Source organism: Fusarium poae, chromosome 3 (assembly GCF_019609905.1).
Source record: "Fusarium poae strain DAOMC 252244 chromosome 3, whole genome shotgun sequence".
Lineage (NCBI taxonomy): Eukaryota > Fungi > Ascomycota > Sordariomycetes > Hypocreales > Nectriaceae > Fusarium > Fusarium poae.
This window is the reverse complement of record NC_058401.1, coordinates 4,342,278-4,368,940: the sequence shown is the minus strand read 5'-3', so window position 1 is coordinate 4,368,940 and position 26,663 is coordinate 4,342,278. Positions and strand designations below refer to the sequence as shown.

The window sequence follows — 26,663 nt, the reverse complement described above, 5'->3', positions numbered from 1 at the left end:
CACGACCGCTTAGCAGGCCTTGGGCTTGGCGTCTGCTACGTTATCTGTATGTAACTGTGGGTAATTATAACACGAGAAGGACGACAGTGCTAGAGCAAACTGAATACGGGGTTCATATCGGTTGCAGGATAGCTTGGAAAACTCCAGACATAATAAATCGAACGCCCAAGTGACGAAGTCAACGAAAGATATCGTATCCCTCAACAGACGACGCATGGACCCTGGCTACCTACTATTAGGTGGCATTGCAAAAAGTGGCATCGGTCATGGCCAAAGAGCCCAAAACATGCCCCTCGTCTGATTTGACCATGATATGCAAGTCGAGGGCCATAGACAGCTGCTGTGCTACCGCCGGATCGAGTTGTGAGCTTTATCTTCCTGATAGCAACGGCCCAATACGACATAATAGTATCTGAAGTTGATTTGGTGGAACCGCAGTAAATAGACACGTCAGGGGATCACCTCCTCAGTCCCGGTCATGATTTGAGAGGTTTTAAAAAAAACCATCACAGGAGTGATATCTAATGAGCTTGTCGCATGATTGCTCATGCACGTCTGGGAGCTTCAATGTTTGTGGTCCATAATTGAGCCCGCTCGCACCCCCGCGTCTCTCAATGTCACTATCAGGGCCACGATATTCCCCTACGTCACCCGGCAATCGCGTCATATCACCTTTCCGGCCACCCTTATTTTCCCATTGAGGATATAATTGCAGTCAGAAGCCAGCGACGGTTCTCGTGAGACTTGAGATCATGTTGCATATAGTACTCTGCAATGAACAATATCCAGCTGGACGAATAAGGTGTTGGGCAATCTGCTGGCTGTTCCAAATGCTGCCGGTACATACATACACAAGGCTGATCAATTGCAAATTGCCCCCCGAGACAAAATAATTCTGTCTCCAGGGACTCAGGGCTCAAGTTGCTGCTAGCAATTGGTGGCCCTATGTCTCATAATCATGCCCCTTAAGGTCCCTTAGAGGCCGAGCAACCGCAACTGATAGATGCTGCAACCGATTGGCCAAAGCAGCGAGAAGCGACGTCATTACCCTTCCCCACGCAGCCAAGCGAGCATTTAGCGAATCAACAACGAATCACAACTCGACTGGCGGCTATGGCTGGCCCAGCACACTGGCACTCATATTCCCCCAGTAACTCGGGATGCGTGAGCCGCCCAAGAGTATCCTATCATTGATCCAGATGGGAGCGAGTACTGGCACACCGCATGTGATGTTATGACATTCTTAACTGGCCTTTTGTCGATTGGATCCAGCTGGGGATGGGTACTGTTGCTCGTGACCATAAAATTCCGTGCCTGGCTGGCAAGAAATGTCGGTGTATGCGCTTTTTGACATGAAATACTGTTCGTGGTTCGTTGTTCTAGAACCCCGCTTCAGAGTTCCAAGACTCAAGTATGGAGTAGGGTTGCTCGATAACAAACCCCAAGTAAGATTTTGGCCTATTGGCTCCTGTAGCCAGGTCAAACAGGGGCCATTTGCGGCGCAGAATCTGCAGTTGTCTGTTGTAACAGGATTGAATGCAAACAGAAGCAATATGACAAAATTGAGCTCAAAACACGCCTGGCAAGGCTGCAGACTGTACATAGTATGTATTGCTGTCCGCTCTAGAAACAAGAAAGCGGGGGGACGGCGTCGGTCAAAAATGGATGGATGAGCGGACAGTCAGGTACAGCCAGCATCCATTCTCCGTAAACTACGGCCGAGATAGCTGAAAATTCCCCACAGCGACATTGTCCGCAGCATGGAAACGATCGCTTACTATAAACACCCCCCCTGATGCAGGTTCCAAGCTTGTCCAGGGCCCTCGCTTCACCCCTGTCTGAAGCTGGGGCCCTGACCTAAAAACTGGCGGGAGTCGGCGCCAAAGGATCGACGAGATGATGATCTCATTCCGCTGTTGGATGTTCAGGCGTTTGTTTCAAGATGTCTTTTTGCCCAGCATGAGCAAATTGTCAAATCGTATGGCGAGCTGGGAGGGCGTCCCACAGAAATTTGGCGGAATGTGGGCTAGGCATTTCGAGTCCAGGAACTGATATTCTGGGGCAATCAGCCTCTGATGTCTCAGACTCCCCTCCCTTGATGCTTTGCAACCCGTCTCCTGGGACTGAGGTTCGATTGGGTTTATCCCCATTGGGTATCCTAACTGGCGACCTCTCTGCCTGGCTGTCTCGTACCTGGACGCGTTTAGGTGGCTGTGACTACGCCGCTCTCTGATTGTGACCGTTTTGAAGAGGACGAGAATAGAACCACCAAAGCAAGAAAGGAGCCGATAGGTGAAGGCAATGAAGGAGCCGGCCATTCAGCGCCCTACTTGTCGTGGTTGTCGACGATGGCGTTTATATCGCGGGCCAGCGGTACTTTCCAGTAATTCTACACCTATAATCGGCGAGGGCAAGAATGCCACGTCACCTCGACGATGACTGTTTGTGAGAATAGACATCGCAGTCGGGTTCGGGCAGTGGTGGTTTCTTGGAACGACCCTGCAAACAATGTGACATAAAACGTCCTGCATACCCTGTTGAACAAACCCTGACCCCCCTTAACCGAGTATCTGGGTGCCATCTACCGTGGCTGTGTGGCAATCTGCACTGACGAGGAGTCGAGGCCTGTACTCCGCATACGAAATCCAGCTGCACGCAGACGAAGGTGAGTAATCTGGTGGTCACTTTTGAGGATCAAAACGTGCCAGCCTCTAGCGAGGGTAGGGCAGGGTTAGCAGTGACAACTTTCGGGGAGAGTTGAGTAGATTGTCCTTGGGGGTGGATACGTCGGATAAGGCGAAGGTACTAAGCTGATGAGTACGGGCAGTTGCGCGGGGGCTGAAGTTTGTTGATATTTGAAGGCTAGCGATCTGTTGGTTACTTGCTTGCTTGGCCGGCTGGGATTCCCGGTGACTGAGATATTGAACAAGGGATAATAATCAGATAATACGCATGCGCCGTAGCGCACTGTTTAGGTAGGATTCAACTGAAGCTCTGCTGTGGAGATATAGTTAGTCCCTTGATAGATGAGATTATCTTCATCAACTAAAAAAAGAGGCGATGTATCCGTAGTGCTACAAGCTAGTCAATGAATCTGGCTACACCCTGCAGTTACTGCGTACCTACTAACCTACCTACAGAGTACTACGGATAAGTGAATTCTAATTCTACCTAGATGCTGAGGCTGGTAATCTTAACGAAAGGTCCGGGCAATCTAGTAACGGCCGGCGCTCTTTCCTTGGGCCAAGTAACTAATGGAAGCATCAAGTATGGACAATCTACTAACCTAACAGAGTTTTAGATTCCTAAATTCCAAGGCGTTTCTAGGTAGTATCCACAAGATCTGATCGCATCTTGATCACATGAAATCGCGACCAAGTGTGTAAGCAATCCGCCTCTGAGACTTCAATATCGGCTATTAAGTCGATCTAAATCATTGCTGTCCTCGTTTCAAATCTCTCGGTTCGTGGCAGTGGCTCCTTTCATCAACAAGGGGGCTAATTTACCTCGGGTTTGGTCAGGCTGCGTTGACTGGAGACTGAAGACTGAAGACTGGAGACCGAATGGACATTGGCGCTCCACACATCGTGTCAGACTGAGGTCATGGTATCGAGGAGGCTCAAATGCCTAGCATGGCCAACGCAACGCTACGCTGCATGCACTATGAGCCTGTCTGCTCTACTGAGAGCCTGAGGCAGAGGGTAATGCGGAGTTGGACACACGCCGTCGAGGCCCGTTAGCCCCTAATGCAACAACGCCAATCTTTGGGGCACTTTTGCTCTGTTACTTGTGCTTGCACTTGCGCCATGATGAACCAAAGGTGAGGTTTGCATGTGGCTCTCATGTGGCCTGTAAAGTTAAATCGCTGGCATAAAAATTTAGTCATCACGCACGTATGTACACTGCACGACACAGGTACCAGGTTTTCATATCTGCCCGCAGACCGAAGGAAGGGTTGCCTGTGATATGTGGCGACTGATTGGTAGCCCTGCTGGTCTGACCAACACCGGGCACATGGTTAGCCGTGTGCCGAAGCGAGATATAGGTACCGCTCACGTACATACGAAGAAACCCAAGTACAAGCGGCGGACAGGCCCCGTAGCGTATCGGCGGGCGTTTGGACATTTTTTTCTTCTTTCTCTCGCGAGATTCCCCTGTCGTAGAATTGTTCTTTCTTCTGCGACTATTCAAGTCCAAAAGCGACGGGTTGTGGTTCCGGCCACTATCGACGGACCAGTTATTGTCAATGACTCCTTGAACCGGAATGGTCGGTCTGCTTACCGGCTCGTAAACCATCCCAAGATTGCTAGGCTTGGCCCGACAAGTCACTAACCGAGCCTGTCCTCTCTTGTTTTTCTGTCCACTCACGGGGGCCAAGCAAGCTGAGGACCCATTCGTCGCTGTCGATATTCTTTGACTTTCCGTTTTTCTCCCCTGTTATTTTCTCTCGTGACCATATTATCAAAGGGTCTCAAACAACTAGGGACAAACAGAAATGCTGCATCCGTGCCAAGAAGGAAAAAAAAGTGCCGACAAAGACACAACAATAATACGAAACTGTCAAACAAACAAACAAATAACCGACATTGGTTACATACTTGGCTGAGTGAGGTAAGACCTGTCACCAAGCTTGTTTGTTAGGTCAAAAGCCAAAGCTTAAAAAAAAAGATGGTGAAGGGCAAAAAATAGTCTAACCCCAACCCAAACCATAGACTTTTTCACGGCTACACTTCCGGTCACGGTGTAAAACCTTCCTGTCACAGTGGAAGGGCATCTAGCCAATCAGATCTATTGAAATAGGGTGTGAATATCTTGTGAGACTAGTGTAAATTTCGCTCAGAGCCTCCTAGGTGCTGTAAGAAGCTGCTATAAGAAGAAGAAGCTACTATAAGAGGCCTCTATAAAAAGAAGAGGCTGCTGTAGGAGGCTGCTGTAGAGAGAAGAGGCTGCTGTAAGAGGCTGCTGTAGAGAGAAGAGGCTGCTGTAAAAGGTGGCTACAAGTTATGACCGGGCTGTTGAAAAACTGTACTATAGCTACTGTATTAGACATTTAGTGGGGCCTTATACCGTGACAGGAAGGTTTTGCACCGTGACCGGAAGTGTAGCCCTTTTTCACCACCCTGCCCCTCTCGCCCTGTCCGTATCCGGTCTGGTTTCCCATATCCCCATCGTGATCATCCAAGGTTCGATCGTTGTCGTCTTTGAAAAGAGAAAAAAAGAAAAAACCCTTTTTTTTATGCTGATAAATCGTTACATATCCAAGGAGGGTGAGACGACTTTAATATGCGTCGTCATTCTTAGCTAGGTGCTCATCATCAAAAGGTCAAATTACGACCAACCAGACTTATTGCAAGTGTCTATCTGTCAGAGATAATCAGACTATCTTAGACGTAAATCTATCTTTTTCGTCTCCTGGTTAGACAAGCTTGTTAGTCAGGAACGAAGAATGCACAACTTGGATTGTTATGGCATGACCGAGAAATTGGATTTGTACCAGCACGTTGTCCCGTTCTAACTGATCGGCTCGAGGGCAAAAAGGTGTGCAGCTCAGACCTCTCGGATCCGGCGGCGCTCATCTCCATCTTGTTGCTTCGAACCCGCTGGCTCTCCCTTGGGACGGTATCCTGGATCAGCATGACTCTTTTTCATGCACTGGAACATTAAGACTTGACAGAAGGATGTGCAAACCATGCATGCCCTACTAAGTTAGAGTACTGTAAGACCAGAGGATTTTTGAGTTGCCGAGGCCTTCGCACAAAGCATCATCGACGACGAAGAAAACGCAATCGCCAGCATGATGATTTATGATGATGATAACATTAAATGGCGTGTACCCACTCTGAATGGTTGGCCATTAGCATAGAGGTCAAAATGTTGTTTACTTAGTCTAGTACATAGGTACCTTAGTATGTAGCATACTCCGGACCTAGGTACGGCATACTGCCGCACTCTGGATAGATGGACGGGAATTTAGATAGATGCCAGCCAGTGGAGTACTGTAGTCCATCGAGTCGGCTTTTCTGTCAGCCTTCATAAATTAGGCCTCAGGAAGGACAGAAAGGGGGCGGACAGAAGGGAAAGTGAAAGAAAACGGTGTTAGCCACACTATAGGTAGGGCCATCCATGGCCGAGCCTCCCGAAGCCAACCACAGCACAACCACAAACCTACCTACCTACCTAGGTACTAAGCCACAGCCCCTACAAAGGAACAGCTCAAACCCACTGCCGAACGCTAATAAGAGTCGGGCACACTAAATTTACAGCACAACGGTTCCCGGAGTTCCACGTTGGTATATTGTCAAATCAGCAGGGGACAGCCCGAGGAGAGCAGGATCCATCGTTATTCTCCTGCGTTCCAGTTCCCCATATCGGACAAAGAGCGGCACCGCATCTCATCTTTCTGATTCCCACAGGTATAATCTAGATATCTTCCGGTGGTTTCCAAGAGCTTCGTTTCCTTCCCTTCATATCTCGCCCTTGAAATCGATCTCTTGGCTAGACCAGAGATTCAGGAAGACAGGGTAAGATAACCAGCGGCAAGCAAGTATCCCGTCCCGTCCAGTGCTCTGCTCTGCTCTGCTTTGTTCCGTTATGTTGGCCTATCCCTGGCACGTTGACGCTTGTTCTCTGGGTTGATATCTTGGCCTATGTTATGTTTTCCGAGTCTAGTTCTGTATTCACTTTCCGTGTAACCGGCTTGCCCATCGTCAACTGGTATGACTCTTCCCCCCTTTCTCACAGCCCTTGTCTTCCAATTGCTTGGTGGGCTGGCCCGTTCGCCCTGTTCTTAACCGGCGAAGAGGTTCACCGTATCAGTTTATGACTTTATGTATATCACAATAGTCTCGCGTGGTATGTCGGTCAATCTCTTATTCGAGACATTGTCCTGTAACGACATTGGGTTTTGGTCATGTGCACATCGAAAACAGCTAGGCAGACCTCGGAGGATTTCATCAGAGTTGATGTTGAGTTAATGTGGTGCATTAGACCCAGTTTCTCTAGGTTGCTAAACTCTACTTTGCTCTCTACTTGGCTTGCCAACTCAGTCTTTTACGAGTACCGTATGTAACAGTCAACAAAGTCTGAGCGAGCGAGTGAGTGAGTCGAGTGTTGGACCGCATCGCATCGCATCGCATCGCATCTGCATAAGAAGGACATGCATTTGCTTTCGCACACACGGTCAGGGCCCAACTATTCGCCTCCCCCTTGACCTTGCCCATCAAAACTCCACTCTATCAAGTCGCAACGGATGAAAATCATACACCCCTCCCCCTTGTCGCTTCCCCCAGTCTCTCCAGTATCCACCCCGGTCTGCCTGTCGTCCACAGTAAAAATTGAGAGGGAAAGGGAAAAAATAATTACAGTAGAGAAAAAAAAGGGCTGTACTACGGATACGCACCCCGGTCTTCAAGTTGCTGGCAGTTCTCAGCCTGTGAGTTGAGTGTGCAGTGCAGCGCAACGCAGCGCAGCAGAGCAGCACAACCCCCCAGTCAGGCTTTCGAATCCCAGTCAAGGTCAGAGGGATATCAATCAATCAATCAATCAATGGTCATCCTATGCATACCCTCGCTCAGGCTTCCCTCCTGACTTGAGATTGACAACGGATCAGAGTCGAGGATCCGTAAAAGTGAGGTGTAGACAGGACAGAGGTGTACATAATATCTGTTACAGGGACCAGCACGAGCACGGGCACTGACTGAGACCTTAGTGGGCTGTTTAGAACTAAGGCTTAGTGAAGCTCACACAGACGCTCAACCGACCCGACTCGCCAACTCGTACACACAGGGCCTTCCTTACCTTACCTTACAGTGCTGGACAGGACAGGCATACTGACACAAGAGATCAACTCGTGTTAAGTAAGTGTCAAGTAGAAGATGGTCCAAATAAAGGAAGGAAAGATGAAAAACACACTTTCAACTCAACCCTCTTGGCTGGCTTCCTCTGAGAGACCACCCCCTCCCCTCTGCCATAATTTCCCGGCCCCAGGGCAGCCCAAGAATCCAAGCCCAAGGTGCCCAGCACCAGCATCAGCACGGGCGAGCAACCAGACAGCACCGGCCAGCACCCAGCGCATAGCAGCGCCGCATAACTACAAGACTCTTCTTCTGCCCACGTCTTCTTTTTCTGCCTCTAGCTCTCTTGACGTTAGCCTTCCCTCCCCCCTTCCCTCTATCATACAAAGTCTCGCCCGCTCCAACGCGCGCCAAAAAAGTACGCCATCATACTTTGGTCTCTTTTCTCTCCCTCCCTTGCAAGTTTACCACCAGGGAATTACCTTTTTTTTTCTTCCATCTTTTATCTTTTTTTAAAACCTTCTGGTAAACTTACTGGACTGTCAACCTACCACCCGCCCCAAGATACTTATTACTACTGGGACTCCCCCCCTTTCCGTCCCAACTATCTTTTCTACCCCTCCCGCTCCACCACCAACTTTCTCATTGACAACCCAACTTCACCTTTCTCACTTCTTGCCTGCCATAGCAATTTGTTTCTTCAAAGAAATTCTTTTGACTCTCTGCAACGACACGGACGAAATACTCTTCTTGTTCTACGCTACTCAGATTCATCCAACGAATAATCGAGAACAAACTGCAAATCAATTGCAATTCGCCCATCAACTTGCGACAGCCTGCGCCTGTCCTACCACTGTCGCGTTGCCTTGACGTTTTGGGTGACTCAGCCATTGACCTCGAACTTCAACTTGTGTTGCACTTTTACGCCAATAACCCGCGACCTCTCGGAATTTTCATTACCTCGCTACTCGAATTGCGACTCGTCCTTCTATCATAACGAATTGTTATATTGAATCGGTAAAATCGGGTTTCATCGCTTCGAAATAAAGGACCGACCAAGCGCAGGACGTTGTTGGTGACTTGGTGTTGACATATACTACCCACGCTATCGACGAACGTGTTTGTAGCTCAAGCTACCCCAATCTTGTGGTTCTCAACGAGCATCCATTCATTCACTCCGTTCATCACCTGGACCAGTAGCCCTGCGCTGTGCTGCAGCTCTCTGCCTGTCAAAGAGGAACGCCCTGTTTTGCTTGATCCAGCGACCCCAAGGCACCCCAAAAGGAGCCACCTGCATATCCCGCCCTCTGCCAGCTCACCACGCTGCTGCGAACTTGGCACATCATCACGCCTCGGATCGGCCTTGTCAGGACCTACCTAGTCATCCGCCTGCTGCTCAACCTCACTGCACTTTTGTGTTCCACCCAGCAGCACCTCCAGTCTATCTTAGTCGTCCCTGCATCTGCATTTATTACGTGCCATTGTCACTGCCCTGGACCTTCACAACATCCTACCTCACACTGGCTGCACCCCAGGTTGACAGTTACTCCACGAGGGATCGACTTTCCGCAGCATCTTCCCCGCAATTCGCGTGTCTTATCGTTACCTCCAAGCCAGACGTTCCACCATGGCTCCCCATTCTGACTGAGCTTTTATATATGTCGATGCAACCTTCGAATGCTACTCGTTTCGCCCTTATAGTGTAATCACCACTCAACACGACCATGTCTTTCAACTTTGCCTTCGATTCAAAATTCACATCAACAACTCACAACTCATCCGACATGTCCTCATTAACACGCTCTCAACTCGGTCAGGTCCAGACATCCTTTCCGTCACAAACACAACCAGTTCCTATTCCCATGTCAGCCACAAGCACTTCAACAGGAACTTCAAACTCACAACAAGGCTCACCAATCATGTCGCCTGATACCGCTGTTCTTACCACATACTCCTCCGTCCAGGCCTCACCTGAGCCCATACGGGGTCGAGAGGAGGAGGTTTTCCCTTCTAGCTTTCAGTTACCTGAATCTGTGCTCTCCAGGAAGACGAGCACCAACTCCCTCGGGTACAATGCCATGTCCGAAGTGGCCAACAACAGCAAGGGAGGTCTCATACGTCGATTCTCGAACCGAGCTCAGCGCTTTGCCGGAAGAAGACGACCGTCTTCAGGTGCTCCTGCCAGCCGTGATGGAAGTGTTGGTCCTAGTATCCTCAGACGTCGCAGTGATAGCAATGCTACAGCACCCCAAGAGAACAGCGCCCTGACAGACACAGACGAGGAGTTTGTCCCTGAAGACTCTATTTCTATGGTTTGCCTTGATGGCGCCACCTACACATCATCCGCCAACAGTACCCATGGATCAATCAGTGCAAGTTCCGGAGCTATGGCTGGCCCGGTGCTCCCTGCTGAGCTACGCAATGGGTGCCCGGTGAAGAAGGTGTCCAAAAAGAGCCGACCAAAGAGGATCAATCTTGTTTACGAGACCGAGTCTAACAAACTCTCTTGGGATCCAAGCCGTCCTCAAAAGTCTCTCCATGTCGACGAAATCAGGGAGATCCGAACAGGCACTGATATCCAGCAGTACATCCACGACTACGGACTTTCAGAGCATATTGACTTTTACTTCCCCATTTGGTTTACTATTATTTACAATGTTCCTGAAAGCTCCAAGACAAGATTCCTCCACATTGTCACTGACAACCCAAACACTCTATCACTATGGACAGAATTCCTGGATGCAATGTTGAGGTATCGACAACAACTCATGACATCTTTGATGGCATTCAACGACCGTGCTGTCGCCCAATATTGGCAAACCGAGATGGCCAAGGAGTTTGGCGACCAGCCCCGAACTCCCGACCAAGAGGAGATGAACATCGCTGGCGTAAAGCGCGTTTGCCAAAACCTTCACATCTACAGCTCATCAGCAACTCTCGAAGTTAACTTCCACTTATCCGATTCTCGACGACGACAAAAGCTCAATTTTAAGGAATTCAAGGACTTTGTGCGCCGCATGAAGCAACGCCACGACGTACAGCGAATCATCCGAAGCATTGCTGCGAACCCTGAGTTTGGTCTTACCCTGTCGGAGTTTCTCACTTTTCTGCGTGATGTTCAGGGCGAGGATGTCGATTCTAACCGTACTGCTTGGGAGAAGCTCTTTTCTCGGTTTTGTCGCCAATACCGATGTATCGAGGTCGACCTTCCCGAAAATGCGGAGATGATGAGCGAAGACGCCTTCATTGGTTTCTTGGCCTCAGAGGACAACGAAGTCATCCAGCCTGAACCTCAAAACATTGTTTTGGACCGTCCAATGAACGAGTACTACATCTCCAGTTCTCACAACACCTACCTTCTGGGTCGCCAAGTCGCTGGTCAGTCAAGCGTTGAAGGTTACATCTCAGCGCTTGTTCGTGGCTGCCGATGTGTCGAGGTTGATTGCTGGGATGGCTACAACGGCCAGCCCGAAGTCAACCACGGCCGTACCATGACGACCTCGATTAGCTTCAAGGAGGTCATGACCACCATCAACAAGTACGCTTTTGTCAAGTCCAAGTTCCCCCTCTGGATTTCTCTGGAGGTTCACTGTAGCCCAGCTCAGCAGGCGACAATGGTTGAGATCATCAAGGAGTCCTTCGGTTCAAGGCTGGTCACGGAAACCTTGGAGGCTTTCCCCGACAAGCTTCCCACCCCCTCTGAACTCATGGAGCGTGTTCTCATCAAGGTCAAGAAGCCCCAGATCAAAGAGGAGCCTGTTGCTGCTGGCAATGACTTCCGTGGTCGACGCCGAGGTAACAGCCTCAACTCGCCCATGATGCGACCATCTATTCCCGATGGCACTCCTTTAATGCCTTCTCAGTCCCTCCCTCAGAGCCCCATGCTTACCCCGAGCCATTCATCTCGAAGATTGGTCAGCAAAACTCGAGTCAACACCATTACTGAGGGCCAGGTTCAGGGCATGTTGAGCAGCAGCACGAGCGACAACGAGAGCGTTTGTGAGCAGCCTGTTAAGAAGGCTCACAACAAAACTGTCAAGGTTCTTGGTGACCTCGGCGTTTACTGTGCCGGAGTCAAGTTCTCTGGCTTCGACACTGTCGATGCGAAGCAATACAACCACATCTTCTCCTTCATGGAGTCGAGCTTTGCCAAGCACTCTCGCGCCAAGGAGCAGAAGATGGCTCTTGATATCCACAACATGCGCTACATGATGCGAGTTTACCCTGACAGAACTCGCATCACTTCTAACAACTTTGATCCTCTCAACTACTGGCGCCGCGGTGTTCAGATGGCCGCCCTCAACTGGCAGACTTTTGACCTTGGAATGCAGCTCAACCGTGCTATGTTCGATGGCAAGGACTCATCTGGCTACGTTCTCAAGCCAGCCGAACTCCGGGACATTCAGGTCCTCCCCTACAACTCCGATATTGCTGAGGGCAAGAAAGAGCGTACCGTTATCTCTTTCACCATCGACGTCATCTCTGCCCAGCAACTGATGCGCCCTGCTAACCTCCCCGCGAACCGGTCCATGGACCCCTACGTGGAGGTTGAGATCTTTCATGCCAACGACAAGTGTGACAAGAAGGAGGCAGATTCTGACCTGGTCTTGGAGCATGACACGCCTCTTAAGTTCAAAACCGAAGTCATCCGCGAAAACGGATTCAATCCCATGTTTGACAAGGAGATGAAATATACGGTTACCACCAAGCACCCCGACCTGATCTTTGTTCGCTGGTCTGTCAAGCTCTCCAATGATGGCGAGAGCTATAACGAGCGGCCAGCCGTCGCTACCTACACCGCTAAACTCACCAACCTTAAGCAGGGCTACCGCACCCTGCCTCTTCTCAACCATGCTGGTGACCAGTATCTTTTCTCAAAACTCTTTTGCAGGATCAACATCGACTCAGTCGAGAAGAAGTTCATGGCAGCTCCTCGCCGTACCCAGGACGGAAACAAGCTCAACAGGCTTGGCGGCAAGGTTTTTAGCCGCATTAACACCAGCCCCAAAAGTACCATCGAAAAGTCTAGCTCGGAGAAGACGAGCTTTGACAGCTATTGATTTCTGACTGAGTAATATTTATCTCATCTGTACGAACACCTCTTCAACTTTCTTGGATATAATTTTACCATTTCATTTCTCGATTCTATCGATACTGAGCTCGACGAAGCCGGGTCTGGGCACCACACGGGTCTCTATCGACAAGGATCTACGGCAATGGACTTCTGCAGTCATCCTCTGACTTTGATCACACATCTTTTTTCCCATGATCCCAGGAGGATCCTGGCGCGATACACGCGATGGACCGAAAGGGATCTGTGACTTGACGATGACGGGAACCAGCGCCCTTTGTCTTACTTTCTTTTTCTTTTTACATCAAGAACGGGTTGAAGCGTTTGAATAACCCGTCGAAGTATCATTTGATACACAACGATTTCCTTTGTTGAAACATGGCGCATGAAAACAAAAACACTTAAAGAAGGACAAATACCCCCTTGAGCGTGGATGGTGTTGGTCATTATCGGGATTCTATGTTTATATTATTACTGTGGCACGGTAGCCGCTTCAATGGGCAGGGACAGGAACGGGAATGAAAAAAAAGGAGTCTGCATACACCACGCTTGGCCGTGATTTGGGAGCGTCAGGAAACTAGCATTGCACTGGGAAACCGGATTCACGTATTATAGATCGGCACAAGGCAGGGGAAACCAAACACTTGGGAAACATCTCTATTCTGCTGTAAGCATTTTATTCTTGACCCACAAATGTTTATTCTCTGTGACTCTTGTTGAAATGTACACCTCATATCGTCTCAAGTTTTCACCAGAGATGGCTGCTCGGGTCAACTGTTACGGACCGGCAGAATGCGTGCTTGAGGCCTCTTGAATGTAACAACGGGATCGGCGTAGGGAAATCATGATATACTGTACACATACCTGTCACCCCGCAAATAGAAGGTTGACAACGAAGGAGCCTTGATCTTCAAGCCATTTAAAGATAAGGGGCAACAGAGGGGCACTAAGAAATGAATTATTCTTCAAACTATGACGAACATCTCTCATCACGCGAATCGCATGCCTGTTTGGTTCGTCTGTATAGCTTCGTCTGGAACCCCTGTTTCACGACTCAGGATTAATAACAGACTAACCTCCACAACTACAACTGCCACTATCCCCTATGACGACGCTAGGTTTATCTAATCTTCACCACTAGACTAGATGGCACTATTAGCAACGTTGAAATTCTTCATTCCAGGTTCATCTTGTCTTCCCCGCAGGGTTCCCCCCTTCCCAGCGCTGATCCACAAGATCGTCGTTTTGGGGGTGTGTGCATCATTGCAAGAGATGGTTGGTGCCATACAAGGGGAGGGATTTTCCATTTGGAATGAGGCCATCCTGATATCTGAATCGGGATAATGACTGTAATCAAACATGTTGTTGATATTGGGCTTTGTCAGCGGTTAGGCCATGTAGTATTCTGCCCCACTGTGATAGTCTTGAAGTTCCCAGCATGGGATATCACCATGTCGTTTAAATCATTTCGAAACGACGAGTTCTTTAACGAAAAACACTATGTCATCCGACATAAGCGCCCTGGTCCTTGACAAGGTCCCCGACAACCTTGCCTGTCATAGAGCCCTTGATCTCGCTAGAGAGGCACTGCCTGTCCCCATCTTGAACCACTCTCTGCGGGTATATCTGCTGGCTCGATTTGTTGCCAAGAAAGAGGACTCTCCCTTTGTCTCTGAGGGGCAGATTGGGCTCCTCTTCGTAGCGGCTGTTCTCCACGACGCTGGAACGAGTCACCTTTACAACGGCACGCAGCGCTTCGAGATATGCTCCGCTGATTGCGCGAAAGACCACCTCATCAAACATGGCTACTCGGAGACCGAGGCGCATCAAGTGTGGACGGCCATTGCAGTGCATACATCCCCCGGGATAGCAGAGCGTATCGATACGCTGTCTCGTTTGATTCGACTGGCTGTCCGCTCTGACTTTGGGTCCGACGAGTATAGAAGAAGTGTTGGAGTTGACGAGTACTGCAAAGAGATAGAGGGGCTCCTGCCAAGGTTAGACCCCGAAAAGGCCCTGGGTGACGCCGTGGTAAAGCAAGCCAAGAAGATCCCGCAAGTGAACAGTCTCACTTGGCCTAATGACGACAAGTTTCCCGCCGCAAGTTGGCCCGGTATTCTGCTACGGGCACACGCCGAGAATCCAGACCACGAGGGAGTAAACCCAGCATTCTGAAAGCAAGGAAGTCTGGCGTGCCAGGCGTTGAAACAGACCCTGGGGCTGTCATAATGACTGGCTGTAGAGCTGAGATTGGCGGTGAAAACCCTCCGACAGTGCAACATTGACCGGTAAGCGATTGTCGAGGGGTTGGTGGTGTTGGTGTTGTAGATCGTGTAAACGTGGACGATCTCCAGTCGGCAGTTGTCACAGATCACACGAGTCACGCTTGGCGAGCGCATTAGATACACCCTTGAATAGGAACATACGATTGAGGGACATAACTAGCACTGGATATGTCAGATTCGTACGTATGATCGGCCAAGTAAGATTTCAGTAATTTTTGGAGTTATAACACATAAATTGTACCATGTATAAGAGGGTAAAAATATCAAACCAGAGAAGAAAATAAGATACCCGCCCGCCACAAAGAAACTCCACATCTCATGACAAGAAACATTAGACATTGAAGAACCTCGCTCATTTCTCATTCGCTTCGCAAAACACAAACCCCTTTAACTTTCTAGTCGACGCCTTCGTCCTGGAACTTGGGTGTCCCTGAGCGGCTGGTATTGCTGATGCTGCTCTGTGAGCTTCCCTTGCGGAGCATTCCGCTCGCACCGCCGCGACCCCAGTTTCCGTTGGTAACGACCTCTAGAGCGCGCGCTTCGGCATCGTCTCGACGTTGGAAGCCAGAGGGGAAGCTTGGACTGAGCTTTCCACCTTCTGTTTTATCAGGGTTGTTGGCGTCGAGGAAACCATCTTCATCATCGCTGTCCAGGTCTGCTAGTTCATCATCCACTGTTCGACCACGAGGGCTGAGACGCTGCATAGGTACGTCTTGTGTTGCATCGGCGTATAGGTTGGGATCCCGGCCAAGAACTCGATCAGCTTTGCTCATAGACTTGGGACCTGCAAGTCTTGGGGTAGGGGAGTAATGTTTTCCTGCGCCTGTAGGCCGCTCGGGGATGTCAGGTACATCATCCGGTGAGCCCCAGCCAGCATTCACCTCACGAGCTCGCTGTTGTTCTCTCTCAGCTGAGAGTTGATCACGAGCCTCTAGCCACTTGTCACTTGCTTCCCATGTCCAACCATCTCCTGTAGTGTTGGAGACAGGGAAGAACCACAGTGCGGGGGTGGGGCCAAAAAGGTGCAGCAAGTTGCGTTTCCAGCCAAGATCGAAGACGTTGGGAAGCTTTTCGGAGTCTTGCTCGTCCAGGTACTCTTCGTATCGTCTTTGTCGCTGTTCACGCTCGCGCTGAGCGTATGAAAGTTGAACAGGGTGAGAACCGTCAGGGGGATATGATCGGGGCATCTCTCGTCGTTCCTCGCCTTCCTCTGGACGTGTGATACCGGGCAGAGCATTTGCGTGAAAGTCGACAAATTGACGAGCAGCCTCCGGTACTTCATTGGCAGGGTTGTGGGCAGAGTTGAACGTCTTGCGTAGCGGCGAAAGGTATCGTGTCTTTTCGAGACACTCGATCGTAGTTTGTCCACATCGAGCCAAGTGAATATGCCATGATGTAAAAGCGCCAACCACAAGTCCAATAATTCCACTGATAACACTCAGCATGATGAAGTTGACGGGCAGCAAAGTGTCGATGTATTCCTGGTCGTTGAGCGCCTCATACCAGACCCAGCATGCACTCACGGCGAATGACCAGAAGCAGAAAAGAGATGTGTAGATCAAGAAGAGGAGGAAGGCTTTGTGGTTGCGCAACCCGATACATGTCGCCAACCAGGGACAATGGTGATCCATCTTGAGGACGCATCGTCGACATGTCGAGCAGTGGTGAGCACGATCGGGTTTGCGAGCCTGGCATTTTTTGCAGAATCGAAACTCGCCGTTACTCTTGACTGTGAAAGAAGTCCCTTGGGGTGTGTTTTGTGTCGGTAAGAGGCCATAGCCCATGTCATTTGTCGTCGAGCCGGGAGGTGTAAAGACAGCAGTGGTGTAGCACCAGTTGAGCATGAGATAGAGTGCGACGCCTATTATGGAAGAGCCAGTACCTGTGAAGCCGTTAGACAGAACTCTTTGGGATGACTTGGTGATCCGAACATACCTATCCAGGCGCTCTTGGTGCTAACGCTACCGATATTGACAACTACCCATACAGCCCATGATGTCAAGCTGTATACAAAGGCCAAAGGAAAGTATGTCGCAAATGTACAACAGCAACGCTCGGCTTTGCGCGCCCACCTACGAGCCGACGCCATTGCGCTCGCTTGTGTTGTGATTTATGTAGTATTGAAACCAATCGAGCTATGTCTGTGCTGATCTCTCGTTCGATAATTGTTCGAATTTGTATTAGAAACGCCTCGTCATATCGTCGTTGAACCGTAGCGAACACAGGGGTATCTATCGTTTAGTCGATTTCTATCTGGATAGGTGAGGCCGTTGTCGATAGCGGATCGGATGCTGAGGCCAGGCGGATGAATCGACCGGGCACGGTTCGTATTGTGTCGTCTCTATATACCGCAATTAAATCGAGTACGAAATACACAAAATTATTAATTCGGTTATATCGAAGAACGAGAGTAATAAATAAGCTGGCAAATTATCGACTGCTGTCAATGGATTAAAGTGAAGCTTAGGTCATCAGGGGTGATTGGTTCCACAACCAAAGGTAGTGGCTCCGCTCCGCCTCTGCAACGCGTATACTATTACTATTACTGTTACTGTTAGCATAGAAGGAGAAGCCTCTATTAATGATAAACTTATTGCTACAAAGATCATGTCATAAAGAAGCCAGTAATACAAGACGATATATTGCTTGTGTTCATCTTCCAAAATTCAAACAGGCGGTCTGTTATCGCTCTCCCTCCTTCTCTTTGCCATGTCAAGAGCTGAGTTTCATCACCCCTGGCTGCTGTGCGTAGGTTAGTAGGTACGACAAAGCATGCATCACGGCAGACTTGCATCAAACTTCACCGATATCTTCCACGGTCGAATTTATCAGTTCAGCTTCATGAAGGAATGTGTATCTAACCACAATGTCCATTTCATCAGTCACTTAACTACCTGTCCCGAGCCTGTCGCTCAGCTGTCTGTGCTAGATAAGACATTTCATGGCCGCTTTAGAGCTGGCCAACATCAAATTTTCCATGCACCAATGCAACAAAATCTACCAGTGAATATCTTCATGCTTGTACGGGTCCTTTCCGAATGACTTGGGGTTGACTTTGGGTTCATCCTGAACGGGCCCCTGTCGGGGCTTGAAATCCTTGGCCACCTCATATTTGACGGTACCATCGTCGTGCTGGTCGTTCTTGACATCAACCATGCCACCCAGCAGCTGATCCATGTAGGCACGGTAGATGTCAGTCTCACGAATCTTGCACCTGTTGCCATTGGACTCGGCATGTTGAGTGATGGAGGTCAAAGAGCCAAAAGTGTTGAGACAGTAGGGGCAGCGGTACTTGGTCTCGGAGTGTGCCTCAGATCGAAGATGGCCTAGAAGTGCTTGGCCCGACTTGAAAGTTTTCATGCAAGTTGCCATGGGACAGTTGAACTTGCCGGTAAACTGGCAGCTGTACCGAGCGACGTTGAAGTCGGGATGGTCGGGATTGTGAGTGCTCAAAAGGTCGTGAGCCGCCCGAGCGTTGGGTGCAGCGACTTGCTGAAGTTGCTGTTGGGTAGGTCGCTGAGGCGCAGGAGCCTGTGGGAACAAATTCTTCCCTTTGTTCCAGTCGTTCGGTTTGATGTTCTCCTTGTTGCGAAGCTGAGCACCAGAGTTGGAGGCGGCAAGAGTTGGAAACTCCTGCTGCTTGGTCGAAAAAGGACGAGTAGAACTCTCAGTGACCCAGCTAGTGGTTGAAGGGGTCTTGGAGCCTGCAGATGGCATGTAGTCTGCATAATTGCTCTTGAGAGGTTCGTTGGTGGCTGCCACAAGAGCATTTGAGAACTCCATCTTCTTCTCGCGAGTACTCTCTATCATTCTGTTGTTAAGACACGGGCAGTCCTTCTGAACATGGGCTACGAGGCCACCAACTCGAGCGAAGGGGCCCTTTCCGCATCCTGAACAGTAAAGATTCTGTTCCTGGGGATGAAACTAGATGATAGGTAATCAGCGCAGTGCCCAAGAGATGCAAAGTCGCGGAAACCAACCTGCTTGATGTGCGTAGCCTCCGCTTCTTGAGTTTGGAAATCTGCACCGCAGAATTTGCAGTGAATGTGCTCTTTGCCGTTGGCTCGCATGATGCGCTTGTGAGTGTGTAGATCTTCCCAAGTCTTGAAGATCTTGTCACATGGCTCGCACCAGAAATCTCCTTCGAACCGCGTCCCTGACGGCATCTTAAGTAGTTAAAGGGAATTGTTTTTGTGGTACACGATTGTTGGACGCTGCAAGGAGGCGCAAAGAAAGAGGAAATTTTTCCGTGTGCAGGGACCGCACGGGAAGATGCTGTTGCAGGAGAAGGGAAACTGATTGTTATTTGATGATTGAAGGTGGTGGTGGGCAAGTGCTTATCGGTGACGGGTAGTGACAGAAGATGGAAGGTAGGAGAGGCATGTGTGAAGAAAGCAAAGCAAACGAATTTACCGGTGAAGAGATAATAAAAAAAACATTTTCAAGTAACAATCACACAAGAGGTGAACGGGACTCGCGAGCAGTGAATCACCGTCGACCCCTTAACAAACGGGCGGATTGTTGATGAGCTACCTGAGGAATCTATATAGCGAGGAAAGGTTTGGGGCGGCGAACAAATATTAGCCACAAAGTAAATAGTTTGTCTAGACGGAACTGGCTCAGAATCATGCCTCTCAGTAATAAAACAGTCAAGCGTCGTTTGTTAACATCGACATTGACCAAGGCAACGTACGTCTGCGACAAACTCGCAAACAGCTACCTAGATAGATAGAGCGCACGCGTTTCAAAAACATCCACACAATAATGGCCAACATGCGTTAATTGAACGCGGCAGTAATTATAATGGTGAAGAATCATCCATACATCTCTGGATCAATATCGTAATCCAGTTCGTCTGGTAAATCCCCATCCCCATCCCCATCTCCTTCTCCATCGTCATCGTCACCGGACTCGTCTTCGTCAGAATCCTCGTTTCCAGATCCCATCTCCTCCAGCAAACGGGCCTCTTCCTCTTGCAAATCTGCAGCGAAAGAGACTGTTTCCTCAGCCGGTGCCTTTTTGGGGCCTGCATTGGGATCTCTTACTCGCACGCTGTAACCTTTGTGCTTGTTCTTTTTAGTTGGTTGTCGTCCCCGGAGCTGCGTCAGCTCTTCATCTGTAAGCCGTAGGTTTGGAAGTGGCAGGTGAAATGTTGCTTGGTTTGACCGGACTGGTGTCTGGTCACCTGCTTCTAGCGTTATTGCGAATTCTTCCCTGGTGAGGTGTCGGTCGAATTGGATGGCCACGAGTTTCGTCTTCATAATCGCCTTGGCTTTAGCCCAGAGTCCTCCATGGTACCACCCACTGCTGGGATCCCACTTAGGGCGTACAGCAGCGTTTTCGAAAAGCTCTTTGAGAAGAGAATCGGTGATATCGCAGACTTGCCAGACTTTTCCGTCAGTATGGAAAGTGTCGCCGTCAAAGACGTGGCTCTCGGAAAGCTCTTCTAGGAATTCTTTCAAGGGTCCCATCTGGACCTTGCGTAGCGATTTCCACGTTTGACCCCGCTGGGCACGCTTCTGCTTTGGAAGCTTGAACATGAGGGTCTGGTAGATTCGATATTTAGGATCCGTTCGTGGGTCAATGCCATATTGAACCACCCCATCTCTCCACGGACCTCCTTTGAACTGGTAAGCGGCGTAGTTCAGATATTTCTTGAGTTCGTTCCAGTTCTTAAGCTTGCCCCCAAGGTAATTGAGCAGTGACCGCCGTGTCCAAATGGGCCGTTCTTTAAATGCATCTTCGAGTTCAGCTATGATTTCCACCATGCGTGGATCGGTCATGTCAGGTTGAAGTTGAGGCTCAGTTGGCGCAGGGTCTTCTGCGCCAATGAAGTATCCAACCTGCTTAACAGCGGTGGTGTTTATTGTGCCACCGTCTTCGGTGGCGCGGACATACGGATTTTGTGAGTATTGATAGTTGAAAGGGAGGGACATGTGTGTGAACATGGGTGGTGGGATGATATCAACATTGGGGCCTTTGTCGACGCCAGGTTGAAACTTGAACTCCTTCATCTTGTCGACTAAGTAAATTAGCTTTTTGTTGAAAACCAGGAACTAGAAGACATACCATCTCCAGGAAGGACTTGATCAACGTATCGCTGTGCAAAGTCGGACTTGGACATGTCCCAGTAAAAGTCGTGAAGTCCGCGGAAGCGATGAGTACTGCGAATTACGCCCACTGCTTCGACGTGATAGTTGCCGACGTTGTCTTCCATTTTTCGACGTAGCACCTTGGGGTCATCTAGTCGAGCGTAAGACGAGACTTTGTCGTTTGCTGGCAACTGATCCTGGGCATCAGTGATTTCAACATCTCCTTCCCACGGTCCATCAGTTCCTCTTTTTCTTTTCCTTCCCGTTCTTTTCGGGACTGTGATCTTGAGAACCACATCATGACTACGGGCATTGTGTGACATGATGGGTTTGAAGAACGGGTCTTCCGGTACCAGATATAGCGGAATCGAATTCCTTCCTGTATCCAAGACCTAGGATATTGTTAGCAAGTTGAGTGACTGTAAAGAATAAGTTTTTCTTGCATGTTGAAGATGGGGAACGCGACCAAACGCCTTGACAGCACGATCGGGGTTTTCTACAACGGCAGGAAACTCAACAGCACCAATAACACGCTCAGGTATCAAATATCGAGGAGCTGAATCCGGATGAACAGATTCAGATGCTCTTTCACCATGGTCATCCTCGAACTGAGTGTCGTCCAGGCTATCATAGCCATTTTCATCGGATGATAGATCCGCTTCCATTGTGGTTATCGTTGATAATTTTGGATTATTCGTGAGTTTCTCTTGATGAAACGAGATGATATTTTGAGTCTGGACCTCTGTAAGTCTAAGTTAATTGTATGAGAGTCTGCGACATGTGGAAAAAAACAAACCAGGGTTCACTAGCCTTGTACAGAAAGAAAATGAGATTCCTGTGTCATAGAAGAGTGAACAACAAGAAGAGCCAGCTACCTGCCTAGGTAATTAGCGTATCTGTGCTAAGTCCTAGACATGGCATTGAGATTAGTTGCAAAGCTCCTTTGTCATTGTAATTATTCCGCCATGATAATGTTGACCTGATTCTTACTTGGCATATTGATGATGTGGCTGTGATCCTCATAGTGCTAGATGTGATGCACACTGTCAGTCAAGATGCTTTCGAGGTGATTTAAACAGTGGGAATAAAAGGAGACTAACAACTGTTCCTGTGGCTGTGCTTCAGGTCTGACCCTTGATAAAAGATTTGATGTCTACCTAGAACGTCAAAATATTGATCCGAGGTAGTATAATTACATTTTCGATCATTTCAATTGTTTTGAGGCTTCATATTGAGTGTACAACTTCAAATATCAGTCCATATATGACTAAATCATTTCCCAAGTCTGGTAGGTAATTCAGTATCAGTAGCTGCCAGCTCATCACTATCAACGCCAGCCTATCTCATAAACAAAGAAGGCAGTGAAACTAATCTATCTAGGGCGCAGAATCCCTCACTTCTATTCTTGAAAAGTCGCTTTATATTGAGGTGAAGCATTGTGTTGGTTCAATAAAAGTGTCCTTTCACAGCCCAGCGTAATTCCGGCCGCGTGACGGGTTGATTTAACCTTAGTAGCACTCCAACTAAACTCCCTTGACGCCTATCTTGGCAGATCCTGAACTTGAAGATTGTCGAGATCTATGAATTTCATGTCAAGGATTTCGAGGATGATCGTATCAATGATCCTTGAAACATCTAGATAGACATGCAACTTTGAGAACCACTAGTCGCATGATATCCAACGTCTTCTAAATGATTGTCCGCATTGATCCCAGAAATTGCATTCGTACCAACTCTTTTCAGCGTCGGGGTCCATCTACCTAGGAGGGGCATCATCCCCCTAATGCACCTCTGTAGCGCCTTTCATTTAGTTGGTTTCACCGCCCGTTCCCAGCACCATCCCAGTAAGGGTCGGTCCAGTAAGAGCTCAGCCAGTTAGCATCAGGTACGCCTCGGGCATTTGTTAGTGATTGTTTGGCCAATGCACTATCCTACTAACATTACAACCCGACCCGACCTCCCCTCTCCAATAATCGAAGCGCGTTTCCTTCAACAGGAGCTCCCCCCCGCAAAGAACCTGTCTCTTCGCCGGCGCCCAACGATCACTACCTACCTTTCTTTACCTTAGTACTTACGACAAGTTTCCCATCACTCAACGACGACAACGAGGCTCGACTCAGTAGCCGCCGTGAGAATCTCGACCACGCCGCGTCTTTGTGATTTATCTCTCCTTCTACCTCACATCTCGACTTTCGATTCTTCTCCTAAGACAAGACAGCACAGCAGCATCAGCAGAGTACAGCACAACACGCACAGAACCCCATCCCAGTTCCAGCATTCGTCCTCCACTCCTGCGCAAGTACCAGCCAGCACCTGTCTGCAACAGCACCAGCACTGCACTGCAATCAATTGAACCGCACGATAACCCACCGTCGTCCATTACCATTCTCAGCCCTGGCTGGTTCAGTGCTTCATTGTACCCTTCCTGCATGGGAGTAATCGTCGCATCTCGCTCCCTCGAGTAGTCTTTCTTCATTAGGTGCTGTTTCAGCCTCCTCAGCTTGATTCATCCAATCTCGAGCCGCTTCGACTCCTCCAGCTCTCGCACTCGCGGTTCTTCGTCCGGCTCCCGACAGCAACACAACGCTTTCGCCAGATCGGCCCCTCTCCCCTCGCCTAAAAATCGTCTGCTAATAACGATTATCAACATCATTCATCCCTACAACGCTTCGGTGCATTGAATCAGTTGCTTGCGCATCTGCTGTCACCTCTTCGACGTTCCCTTCCCCTGACGTCGTTGCCCCGGTGCCCCACTGCTTCATACAGTTGAGCAGCGGGCGTCTTAAACCGCCCCTCAGCACGATACACTGTTGTCCGACAAGATGAAGCGCTTCAGTCAGAGAGTTGTACGTCTTTCCATTCTTTGAGATTACTCGTCTGTGTTAACATGTGTCCAGCTTTCGCGTGGGAAAGACCCGAACAAGTCTTCTAAGAAGAACAAGGATAATAAGGATGGTACCGCGTCTCCCTCATCACGGGACAACAACAATCAGTCACCTGTGCTTACGCCCTCATCCTCCACGTCGACTTTGAACGATCCTCGAAACAAGCAGCCGCAAAACAGCTCTAATCATGGAGGCGAACACGGCAGCGCCTCGCAGCCCTCTAACTTGTCCAATGTAACTCAGGCTGGTAACGCCCCTGATCACTTTGCTTCTGGAGGTGCCTCAAGCCCCAACGGTGGAAGTTCTAGCTCTCGATTGCCCCCAACCGTTGTCATCAGCCCTACACCTGGCGTATGTTGATTCTCTCCACTTTCGTTCTACTCTCTCTAATCGTGATTCTTTGCAGCATGTCCCTCCCCCAGGAGCTGCCGAGACAATGCCGCACGACTTGGCTCCCCCCAAAGCAGGCCAGAAGTCGCTCTTGATCCATCGAGGAATAGATAACCGTGATGCGATTCCAGAGGGACTCCGAACCCCAAAGAGGCAGCATTCCTCAAGATTCGATATTTCAGCCCACCGCGAGCTTGAGAAGTTGCCCGGTTTCCACGAAGTTCCCCCCAACCGACGACAAGAACTATTTATGCAAAAGATTGACCAGTGTAACGTCATTTTCGACTTTAACGATGCGAGCGGCGACATGAAGTCGAAGGAAATCAAGAGGCTTGCCCTGCACGAGCTGCTGGATTACGTCGCCAACAATCGACAAGTTATTACTGAACCCATGTACCCCAAGGTTGTCGACATGTTTGCCAAGAACCTGTTCCGCCCAATCCCGCCCCCGATAAACCCCCAGGGCGAGGCTTTCGACCCTGAAGAGGATGAGCCTGTCCTCGAGGTTGCTTGGCCCCATATCCAGGTCGTTTATGAGTTCTTCCTGCGCTTCATCGAGAGTCAGGATTTTAACACCAACATCGCCAAGGCGTACATCGATCACAGCTTCGTTCTCCAGCTTCTTGAGTTGTTTGATTCCGAGGATCCCCGCGAGAGGGACTTCCTGAAGACCACCCTCCACCGCATCTACGGAAAATTTCTGAACCTCCGATCTTTTATTAGACGATCCATCAACAATGTCTTTTTTCAATTCACCTACGAAACGGAGCGGTTTAATGGTATTGCCGAATTGCTCGAAATTCTTGGTTCCATCATCAATGGTTTTGCTCTTCCCCTCAAGGAGGAGCACAAGATCTTCCTGACCAGAGTGTTATTACCTCTACACAAACCCAAGAGCTTGAGCATGTACCACCCTCAGCTTGCCTACTGTATTGTGCAATTCCTGGAAAAGGACGCATCTCTAACTGAAGATGTATGTTGATTCCCTACCCTTATCGGCATAGGCTAACAAATCATCGCAGGTTGTTATTGGACTTCTTCGTTATTGGCCCAAGGTCAACAGCACCAAAGAGGTCATGTTCCTCAACGAAGTCGAAGATATTTTTGAGGTTATGGATCCCGCAGAATTCGCCAAGGTTCAAGAACCTCTGTTCCATCAGCTGGCCAAGTCCGTAGCCAGCCCTCACTTCCAAGTTGCCGAGCGTGCTCTTTATTTCTGGAACAATGAGTATTTCTGCAACCTTGTCAGCGATAATGTGGAGATTATTCTTCCCATCATGTTTGCTCCCCTCTATGAGAACTCAAAGGGTCATTGGAATAGGTATGTTGATTCTTCCCTCCTCAAAGGATGATTCTAACTGGACAGAACAATTCATGGAATGGTTTATAATGCCATGAAACTCTTTATGGAGATCAACCCTCAATTGTTTGACGACTGCTCCCATGAGTATACGGAACAGCAGAACAGCGCTGCAGCACGCGAAGCCCTCCGCGAGCGTAAATGGGCTGCTCTGAGCGAAAAGGCGAACCAGCAGAGAGAAACCAACGGTAATGGGGTCGCCGATGCCACTGCTCAGATCACGCCTATGCCTCGTGTAGACGAGAACGACGCCGCCACCGAGGACAATTCGAAGCGCCTCGATTCGCTTAAGTTGCAAGACGGCCGACCAAGTCTTCATGAGCGAGACAACTCAGTAGGATCTGCTCGGAGCAGGTAATCCAAACCGACAGCTCTATCCAACATACATCAGTGCATCGGGCTTGGATAAAAGAGCGCAGGTCCATTTCCAAAATCGAAGCATCACGATGGGATATAGTAGGTCCGAATACCATCATTGCTGTATAGTCGTGTTTTGCGGTGGTATTATGATTATGAGGAGGAATTGGTATTTCGCAGTTCAATAATGGACTTAGGAACATGCGTACTCGACATACAGTCACTTTGCTGGGTTGGAATTGGCCAATGTGGACACCACCATTGCTCTACAACGCCTTTGGACCTTTCAACCTTCTTTCTTGGCTCGCACCGCAGCTAGACCACTTTCAGGGCTGCCGTGGGGAGGGGAGAATGCGCGCAGACAACATTACAATGCTACCGTCTTTGTCTCTTGTCCACTTCTCGTGCACTGAATGTGACAAGCGAAGCC

At 49.3% G+C, this 26,663-nt stretch overlaps 6 protein-coding genes across 6 annotated transcripts; 3 read left to right on the top strand and 3 right to left on the bottom strand.

Moving 5' to 3' along the window:
• Positions 1-9,577: 9,577 nt before the first annotated feature.
• FPOAC1_008862 (uncharacterized protein) lies at positions 9,578-12,853 on the top strand (the record flags this gene model as incomplete). The annotated part of the gene is made up of 1 exon (XM_044853296.1): positions 9,578-12,853. The coding sequence occupies one exon, from the start codon at positions 9,578-9,580 to the stop codon at positions 12,851-12,853; it is 3,276 nt and encodes a 1,091-aa protein (XP_044705966.1).
• Positions 12,854-14,364: 1,511 nt separating this feature from the next.
• Positions 14,365-15,039, top strand: FPOAC1_008861 (uncharacterized protein; the record flags this gene model as incomplete). The annotated part of the gene is made up of 1 exon (XM_044853295.1): positions 14,365-15,039. One exon carries the CDS (start codon positions 14,365-14,367, stop codon positions 15,037-15,039), a length of 675 nt encoding a protein of 224 aa, XP_044705965.1.
• A 505-nt stretch (positions 15,040-15,544) lies between these two features.
• Positions 15,545-17,238, bottom strand: PFA3 (palmitoyltransferase for Vac8p; the record flags this gene model as incomplete). Its single annotated transcript, XM_044853294.1, has 2 exons — positions 15,545-17,031; positions 17,085-17,238. 2 exons carry the CDS (start codon positions 17,236-17,238, stop codon positions 15,545-15,547), a joined length of 1,641 nt encoding a protein of 546 aa, XP_044705964.1.
• A 908-nt stretch (positions 17,239-18,146) lies between these two features.
• FPOAC1_008859 (uncharacterized protein) lies at positions 18,147-19,315 on the bottom strand (the record flags this gene model as incomplete). The annotated part of the gene is made up of 2 exons (XM_044853293.1): positions 18,147-19,073; positions 19,130-19,315. 2 exons carry the CDS (start codon positions 19,313-19,315, stop codon positions 18,147-18,149), a joined length of 1,113 nt encoding a protein of 370 aa, XP_044705963.1.
• Positions 19,316-19,963: 648 nt separating this feature from the next.
• On the bottom strand, positions 19,964-21,906 carry FPOAC1_008858 (uncharacterized protein; the record flags this gene model as incomplete). The annotated part of the gene is made up of 4 exons (XM_044853292.1): positions 19,964-21,171; positions 21,219-21,544; positions 21,595-21,633; positions 21,713-21,906. The coding sequence occupies 4 exons, from the start codon at positions 21,904-21,906 to the stop codon at positions 19,964-19,966; spliced, it is 1,767 nt and encodes a 588-aa protein (XP_044705962.1).
• Positions 21,907-24,063: 2,157 nt separating this feature from the next.
• Positions 24,064-26,234, top strand: PPP2R5D (Serine/threonine-protein phosphatase 2A 56 kDa regulatory subunit delta isoform; the record flags this gene model as incomplete). The annotated part of the gene is made up of 5 exons (XM_044853291.1): positions 24,064-24,087; positions 24,139-24,477; positions 24,533-25,489; positions 25,539-25,837; positions 25,883-26,234. The coding sequence occupies 5 exons, from the start codon at positions 24,064-24,066 to the stop codon at positions 26,232-26,234; spliced, it is 1,971 nt and encodes a 656-aa protein (XP_044705961.1).
• Positions 26,235-26,663: the final 429 nt, after the last annotated feature.